This window comes from Ceratosolen solmsi, unplaced genomic scaffold (genome assembly GCF_000503995.2).
Source record: "Ceratosolen solmsi marchali unplaced genomic scaffold, CerSol_1.0 scaffold16, whole genome shotgun sequence".
Classification (NCBI taxonomy): Eukaryota; Metazoa; Arthropoda; class Insecta; order Hymenoptera; family Agaonidae; genus Ceratosolen; species Ceratosolen solmsi.
In genome coordinates, this window is record NW_011948451.1 from 934,402 (window position 1) to 944,351 (window position 9,950).

At 30.1% G+C, this 9,950-nt stretch overlaps 1 protein-coding gene across 1 annotated transcript; it reads left to right on the plus strand.

Moving 5' to 3' along the window:
• The first annotated feature begins 354 nt into the window (after positions 1-354).
• Positions 355-4,203, plus strand: LOC105366629 (serine/threonine-protein kinase PRP4 homolog). The gene is made up of 9 exons (XM_011505128.1): positions 355-412; positions 498-638; positions 1,016-1,219; positions 1,752-1,862; positions 2,054-2,251; positions 2,831-3,119; positions 3,240-3,329; positions 3,399-3,534; positions 3,775-4,203. The coding sequence occupies exons 1-9, from the start codon at positions 355-357 to the stop codon at positions 3,925-3,927; spliced, it is 1,380 nt and encodes a 459-aa protein (XP_011503430.1). The 3' UTR covers positions 3,928-4,203.
• Positions 4,204-9,950: the final 5,747 nt, after the last annotated feature.

Here is a 9,950-nt window from a genome sequence, read left to right on the forward strand (position 1 = left end):
GTGCGTGTGTGTATCGTGACAAGCGTAAGGTAATACGATCAAATTAATACTCAGCTTTTATTTTGGATCATATTCTACAATATGAGATGACCTTAACTAGAGGTCTTACTTTGTTCCTGTCAGTCTCGCTTCAAGCTCGGAATAATTATAATCCAAGAAGAGCTTTTAGTGGTGTTTCGTTTTCAAGATTAATAGGTGTGTTGTTACCTCGGCAATTAATCCAAATTGAAACTTACAGTCCTGCAATATTCGCACATCGTTATCGAAATAACAAGAGCTTGATTAAATAAGAATATATATTGAAGAATTGTTATAAGCGCCATAATCTTAATGCTATAATCGACTGTTGCCGTCATGAGGAAACGAGGCGAATTCGATTCTTACAATAATAAGGAGTGTGAGAAGAATAAGAGTAAGCTCGCTTTAGAGAAACAACAGGAAAGAGAGAAAGAAAAGGAGCATAGTAAGCTTCATAAAAATAACGATGGTGTAAAAAGAGTTTCACATCATGAACTACAATGGAATCGAAGATCGTCTAGTAAAAATCATAGCAAAAGAAGAAGTCGAAGTAGCTCTGAAGAATCATGTAGTAGTTCTTCTACGTCCGAAACTAATGAACAAAATTTTCAACCTGATAAGTGAGTAAATATCGATATGTTTGCAAAATTTAATACCTTATTGAAAATATATTGCTTCTTCGATAAATTCATGACAAGATAAAGCTTTATTATTATTTGTTGAATTATTATATTACTTGGTGAGTATTTATAAAAAAATTTTTTATTCATTTACCCAGTTGTATGAGTTTAAATTGATTTAAATTGTTTTTCATTACATCTATTATTGTTTAGAATTAAACGAAGAAATAACTTTCTCTATTTTGTATTTTCGCATTGTGTTTGATTTCTTAATGTTTACATTATCAATTTAGCTGATAATGGCTAATAACATTCATGCATATATAGACAATAATAATCGATGTACCATGTTTGTTGATTTGGGTTGCGTTAAATAGAATTACAATATTTCAGTCGTCATTCGTCCAAAGACTTTAAAAGTACTTTTAATGGACCTGAAAGATCGCAGACAATTGATTCGGATGAGTTACGAAAAATTAAAATAACGATTCACAGAAATCTTTCTGGGCATATAACGGAAACTGCTTCGTCTCAAACTGACAATGTAAATGCTAATGAAATAATACTGACAAGAAGACATGGTAAATGCTCCGATTAATTCTGTTTAATACACATTATTTAAAAATATATTTAATTATAAGCTTTGCTTGCAAATAAAATTTGAATAATTCATCACATATTTTACGAATGATTTACGAATAATATAAGCTGTGAAAAAAAAAAAAAATAGAAAACATTCGAGGAAAATAATGTAGAAAATTTCTTGATTTTATTAGAATAAACCCTTTTTATTTCAAGTGAAAATTCCAAATGTAATTTCAACTATTTTCATCATACTTCATGTAAAAATCTTTCTTTTCTAATTTTATTTTACTTTCATTATCCGCTGATTATAATTATAATATGTTATAAAAAAAAATATATATAATTAATATAATGTAATGTAAATGTCTAATGATTTAGAAAGAAAAAATGCCGTAGGTAATTAATAAGTCAGTAATGATGACAAAGATTCACTATTTAATATACTATAGTATGAGACAAGAATGTACTTTATATAGGATTATAATATTTTAAAATAGAAAAATAAATGAATTTTAAATATTGCAATAGGAGAAGGGATAAAACCTATCTTTGATCGAGAGGAAATTAAAAAATCAGAAGAGATATCACAAGAAATTGAAGAACATCGTACTATCGAACTAACTAGAAAACTAGTAATAGGTGAGATTACAATCATTACGCATAATATAATAATTCTGTTTTATATATTTCATATCAATAATTCAGAAATAAATATTAAACGACGTATATTTCGTGTAAAGTAATATGGTAAAAAATTTGTAATTATTACCGTGGTAAGATGCATCATTAAAACAATTTCTTTTTATTTTTTCATTTTTCTCCTTTTCTAGATAATAAATACGATTCTGAACAAAATTCTGCAACTAGAAATCATTCAAGAGATCATTCGCCATCTTATAATGACAGGCGTAGCTCTACATCCACAAGTACTCAGAAGCGTCGCCCCGGATTCTCCTGTTCGCAAAGAAATCGTTCTGAATTTTCGAGCTCTCAACGGCGTCGTTCTCAATCATCAAGTCCTCGTAGACGTCGTTCACAAACTTCGAGCACTCGAAGGCGTCGTTCACAATCTTCGAGCCATCGTAGACGTCGTTCACAATCTTCGAGCCATCGTCGTCGTCGTTCAGTGTCCTCGAGTCCTCAAAGACGTCGTTCTGAATCCTCGAGCCCGCGCAGACGGCGTTCTGAATTTTCGAACTCTCGAAGACGGCGTTCTGAATTTTCCAACTGTCGAAGACGGCGTTCTGAATCCTCGACTCCTCGAAAACGGCGTTCTGAATCCTCGAGTCCTCGAAAACGGCGTTCTGAATCATCGAGTTCTCGAAGACGTCATTCGAAATTATCAAGCCATCGAAGGCGTCGTTCAGAATCTTATAGCCCACGAAGACGTCGATCGGATTTATGGAGTCCTCGAAGGCGTCATTCTGATTTATCGAGTCCTATAAGTCGTCGTTCTGATGTTTCCAATCCTCGAAGACGTCGTTCCGAATGCTCGAGTCCTCGAAGACGTCGTTCTCAATGCTTAAGTCCAACAAGACGTCGATCGGAATCCTCGAGTCCTCAAACGCAACGTTCCAATTTATCGAGTCTTCGAAGACGTTCTTCAGAATCTTTGAGTCCGCAAAGACGTCAATCTAAATTAACAAATTCTCAAAGACATCGTCCTGAATCTTTAAGTCCTCATCAACGTCATTCTGAATTCTTGATTTCTCAAAGACGTCATTTTGAATCAATGAGTCCTCAGAGACGCCCGTCGGACTCCATGAGTCCTGAACGACGTTATTCTGAATTCTCAAGTCCTCGGAGGCGACGTTCCGAATCGTCGAGTTCTCGAAGACGACGCAGTCCTAGTCCCGGCAAGCGCACAAGCTCACGGTCAGGCGCACTTGAGTCAAGGTCTGTAACAGGATATTATTTGTAAATATTATCATTAATTTTGGCTGACCTTCAAAAGCTGAATCATTGAAACGAAATCAAAGTCAAATGTGAATTTTGGAGATAACTTTATTGTTTAAGGCGCCACTCCGATACCCGAAAAAGTATGAGCCGCGAAACGAGGAGGCGCACATCATCCGAAGATTACAAATCTAAATCAAATGTCCATTGGTAAAAAATCGTCTGATGTGATTTTCTAATTAATTTATATAACTCGAATGATTTGAAACTTGATTGCAGTACAAAAGAGTATAGAGAGTCTCGAGAGAGAAGGAAAGGTCGTTCGCATGATCGGCGAGAAAGACGGGATTCTTCGAGGGAGCGTCGGCTTTCTCCAACTTATTTCGAGCGAATGCCATTCCCCGGCCATTATTGGGTAATTTCTTTTAGACAATTTGTATATGGAAAAAGAACCTTAAAAAGCCAAGTGCCAACCTTAAAGCTACGCTAATGTTAACAAATGACAAATTCACGAACGATGCTCCAAATTATCCGAATTTTCCGGCCCGAAATGATCACGTCGTCACGAGGACGACCGCAACCTAATAATAAGCCCGCAAAACATTTTAATCCGAAAACCAAATCCCAAAGCTATTTAAATAAATAAATTTCCAAGGGTTGCGTTCCAAGGCCAATGCTGACGGGACGACTGATGCCACCAATTGGAAGGCCGATGATGTTTGGGCCCCGAGTGGTGCGACCGATTATGGGACCGATGTTTAGGCGTCATTTTGCAATGTATCCACCTCACGACGCCCGTAAGTCTTAGGTTGCTTGTATCCCTCTAGCGCTCAATGCTTGTAGCTGAGAAGACATTATTGTTGTAAAGAGATGTGAGTTTTTCAATGAGGAAAGACAGTAATTAAGTAATACCGGGACGAAAAAGTAATATCGCTACTGAATTACCGACTCCAAATTATATTACTCATATTGCTTCGCTTAAAATTCATAAAATTATATATATATATATGTATATGTACGTGAAATTATCTAGGATTTCAGAACACGGTGACAATAATTTTATGAAACATTATTTGTACCTGTTTACTAGGATACTTAATAATAATTGTGCTATTAATTGTATATTATTCATTTTACAGAATTATGCCACATGTACTTGTTCATATAATAATTGATGATTCAGATTGTATTTTTAATTTTACGATATATTGAAATATTGCTGGTAATAGTGTCTCCACATAAAATATTCTAAGCTGTACTTCTTAATTATTTAACTTTTTTTATGTGTTACTTAAACTTTTTTTTTCTGTATTTTGAATTTTAAAATATTAAACATGAAAAGAAGTGAGCGAGTATATATGTATGTATAGTTGGAAGATTCATTTATAAATAATAAAAATTATACATAGAAAATTTACAGAAACGTCAAATGAAATTGTAATAAATTACCTTATTAATATTATATATCAACTTTTCTCATATTTTTTTATAAGTTTAACATATACACTGCGTTTCAAACGGCTTTGTAGTACTTATAATATTTGAGTAACCGAAATATATATATATTTTTACCAATAAATTACTTTATTTTTAAATGACGAATTTTATTTATGATCATTCATATAACCTTTCAGCTTATGAAATAATAATTTAAATTTTAAATATATTATGTAATATCTAGTCAAGTACAATAGGTAATAATAGGCTTCTGCTAGTCGATGAATTTCCTACGAAATAATAAATTTTAATGTCATTTAGCCAATAACTCAAAAATATTTATTTAAAATTTTCCTATTCGAATTTATTATTATTATTTTCAATTCCGATAATCTTCATTAGCTTAATTTACGTGAGTTGAAAAATTTGACAAATGGATTACAAATTATTTTTATATAAATTGCAAAATATTGTTCTGAATAGGTATAATCGAAAGTTCTCATATTATATATGAAATATATAAAAACATAGGAATGTTTTTTTTTTATTTTTTTTTAGGTTTTACAAATTTTACGTTAACATATGTACAAATGTACGCGCATACATATATATATTTACTTTCGAAAGAAAAATCTCTACTGTTGTTGTATTCTCTCATGCCCTGTACATATTATTACCGTAAAAATCATAAATATCACGATGAAAAGTCAAGTTTGTATACTAATACAATTTACTATTGTTTATGAAACTAATGCATAGCATACGTGTGGATTACTACCATGAAAAGCGTGCCCTTATGGATCCGACTATCTCTCCCCTTTACATATAAATGCGCCCATCGTGCGTATTTACACGGCTTTCTCTTGATTATTAGATTCGCTATATACATATATACAGTCGTCGAGGGGGAGGAGGGTAGAGTGAAAAAGGTCTAGGTAATTTATTTTTCTCTGAACTGCTATTTTCACGTTTTTCTCCATTATTCTTTCTTGTTTCACAATACGCAATTTCTTTATTTGGTTATTCGGATCGCTCCTCCCTGCTCTAAATCATAGCTACTTACATAGCTACACACGCATTAGAATTTCTGTTACACCGAGCCATAAGAATTATTACAACGAATAAAAAAAAAATAAAAAAAAAAGTTGACAATGAAAAGTTAAAAAAAAAACATTAAAATGTATATTTCTTTAAGTATAATATATAATTATAAATATTTATTTGAAAATGTGGTTTATCTCGATCGTAAAAATGAAAAATATTTAAAAGCTATTAGTAATTGCAAAATTGAAGTGTTATTATATTGATATGGTTACCTAAATGTAAACATGTCATTTAAATTTGTTTATACTTATTATTATTGAGAGAAGTATATGTTATTATGATCGATATTAATTTAAAAAATTTATTTCAGAAGTAGATATTTTTATATTTTCAGTTAAATTATAGAGTACTTTTGTTAAAGAACATTTAATTTCAAAGAAAAACAATAAAAAAAATACTATAAAAACTATTATAAAAATGTTAACAGATTTTACTTGGGGTCTAATCAAACAAAACACTATAGACATTTTAAACTGTAAAGTTTAATTTTACAGTTAAGTTTATAATTTTGTAGATTAACTGTTAAGCTTTAACTTTCTGAATTATGCTTAGTTTTTCTATATAGAATAATAAAATATATATAATAATAATTAAATAAAAAAATTTTTAGCTACTCAAAACAATTATTTATTTTGTTAATTTTTTTTTTTTTTTTTTTTTTTTTTTTTTTTTTTTTTTTTTTTTTTTTTTTTTTAATGATATAAAAGATGTATCTGAAATAACAGTAGAACATTTTGGAAATTTTGAGAACATTCGAGTGCATAGTAAACGAAGCAGCTGCCGTGAATTTTTACAATTGAAAATAAATTTCGATCTAAAGATTTTGCGTAAGCAAGTGGTATACGTGTGCGTACTTACACCGAATGACATTATATTTTTCCTGGGAGTTTAACGAAAATGACAGTTTGAAAACAAATGTCAGAGAGACCCGACACAATATACGGATAGGTGCTAGTCATCGATTGCATAAGCACACGAAAACGCGGGTAAATTCATGAGGGAGAAAGATTGCGGTGTAGGAAAATTCATCCCCCACCCCATTCTCCAAACTCAAATATCAAAAACTATTCTCTCTCGTACACTCTCTTTTTAATCTTTAATTTACCCCTGGTCATGCCCTTCAAGTACGATGAATATACTAAGAATTTATTCTATTGATGCGAAACGTTTGAAAAATTATTGCTTTCGGTGTGTTTCCATCCGTCAAGGATACTAAACCAAAATACTATTACCAGTAATAGTAGAATTACTGTACTAGAGACATTACTTATAAATGACATTTAGAAATTATTTTGGCATTTGCGTGCATATTTGAAAAGAGAATATATAAATATAAATACGAATAATTCACGAGATATTCATTTCTGAGAATTAAAAAATATTTTAGTAATAATTACTCTGCTCAGTTGCCTCATTTAGTTATAATAATTAGTGAGAGAATGATTTGTTAGGTACATCACCTCTAACTCTTGATTTACTTTGCTTATGTAAACTTCTCTTATATAAAAAGTTTTTTTATATAAAAAGTTTATATTTATAAAAGAATATTGTGATATATAATATATAAAAATGACAATTTAGTTTTATGTAAAATATTATATTAGTCATTTCAGTCATGCAACTATATATTTAATCTCACAATAATACTTCAATACGTTATTACTGCTATAAAAAGGCATAAATTTTTATTACTTTAATTATTAAAACTAACTATCAATCACTATTAGATTACGTAACTTATTAATTGGCATATAATTAATTAATTTTTAATATAAATTTTATCAATGCGAGACTTCGAGTTTTCGATATAATTTTAACAATATAAGACCAAATTTTTATTAAACAATATATTAATAGCATGTTTCAATGATTTGTCAATTCATTCGCCAATAAATTAATGATATATTGATAAGGTAATGAAATTTAAGTTTGAAATTATCTAGATTAGAAAATACATGTATTTAGAATTAAAGTTACCTTATCAATATATCATTATATAATGTTCAAATTTACTTTAATTATATTTTATCCATTTCGATTAAGTTTATTTATTTCAACCTTATTTTTCTAATAAGAATTAAATATGATATATTCTGTTTTAAAAATGTATTTATTTTTATTAATCTTTATCGGAATATTTCCCAGTTTTTTCTTCAAATTTTTTTTATATAAATTGTAAATCCTTATTGCTTTAATATATTTTCAAATAGTTTTAAAATGACTATTGAAGATTCTTTTAAAATTCTGCCTCAAGACCCTATTCAATTATGTATTTTTCTTACTATTGCATGTATATGGAGAGTATTATCTATATGAGATTATTAATTAATTCAATATCTGGTCTTTTAAAAATTAAGGGACCACATGTATAATGTTATCACAATTTTCATGCATTTCCTTTAATTTAGTGTATAATCGATTTTTTGCAATTAACATTCTTTACACATTACTTATTACAAAGCTTTTCAATCAGTCAGTAATATGATTGTTTCAGTAAGCTTCGTTATAAAAACATCTCAAAGACTCCAATAATATTATCATACCTCTGATATATTAGTTGTAATTGTAAGTACTTCATTTGCTTACTTAACTTATAGATAATTGATGAATATATTATATATTTTTTATTCGATTTATCATTCCATTATAAATATTGTTGAACTTTGCATTGGTTGATTCAAAATTTGATAAATTGAATCAAACAAGTTTCTATCATTTAAACTAAAATGATTAAGAAAATTACATTCACAATACTTTTTATTTTTAGTTTTGATTTAAGAATATTTTAAACTTGAAATTATTCCAGCCTATATAATTAATTGAAATTAAGATATTACAACAATTTTTATTCAAATTCAAGAAAAAATATTAACATTTGTTTTTGAAAATATAGGCTGTTTATAAATCCTATTCATAAAGTCGTAATCTTTTCAAATATTTTTTTTTTTTTTTTTTTTTTTTCATAATATATAGTGTTGAATACTGCCAATTTTATAACATCTTAATAGATTTTTTTCTCTCTCTAATGCTACGTTACGAGAATCAGCGCTTAGTAATATTGGATTGTTTACCAAGTAGCAACTGTTGGCCTCGTAAAAAGCTATGAAGTTGAGGTTTATGTCTCGAATCTCTCGGCACTCCCATAGTGACGAGCGCAAGTTTTTCTCGTCAATCGAGTGGCTCCTTCGACACCTGGCCAGTACTTCTCCCCCCCCTCCCCCCAACACCTCTTCTGAAAGTTTTCAGAAAGAGTCGCAACTCTGGTGGGAATCCCTTGATTCGACGAGACATGGACCCTACAGACTTTGGTAGATGCTTCCGAGTGTACCGAGATCGTGGGGGGGGGGGGGGGGGGGGGGGGGTGGGGGGGGGGGGGGGGGTAGATGAGTAAACGGCAATCAGTGCGCCTAAACCACCAGCAACGCCGTTATTGTCCGATTCTAATTGAAATTTATGGCGACGTGCTTGCCTATCGAAAAATGCTCTTAATCTTCTGTCCTACATTCCATGCCCTTAATGTCCCTCTTTTCTTTATCTCTTCATTGTATTAGTCGACAACGGCGCGCTCACGTATAGACTTACCGCTTTTCTCTTTCACTAGTCGAGTTTTCGAGTACAAGAAAATCGCAACGATTTCTAAAAGATTATCGTTTCCCTTGTTGCACTTACTTCATTATACAATATCGTCGCATTTCTCTTCGTGTCAGAAACATAATTCCTTAGCAATTAAATATAAATCTTGATTTAACAGGGAGATCCGTTATTATTAATAGCATTTTTCCTTGTGAATGAATTTGTCAGTTCGACAGTATATAATTTCATTGCATTTATTCAAATATTAAATTTAATATGATTTGATGTTCATGGAAAAATCATTTTAAGTAATCTATCAAGAAATGTAAAAATGGTCATGAGTAATATATTTATTAAATATTTATAATAAAATAGTTTTTACCTTAATTATAATTTGTTCAACCATATCAAAGTAAATAAAAAATTCGAATCATTGTCAATATTTTTTGGCAATATTTTATTCAATAAAATTATTGTAAATTTTTTCTTTGCCATCAAAATACTACTATTTTAGTGATTTGATCAGAATTATCTAAATAATTGACATTTAGAAGAAATAAAAATACTACGATGGGGTGAATTTTGCTCCTGATTAAAAGTTTTTTTGTGTGACAATTCTTCTCATCAAAGTGTTCAATCGAATATCGAATGCTTGGATGGATATTAAAAATTTACGAGAAAAATATGATATTGCATAATATAGTAGTTAGTATTGCG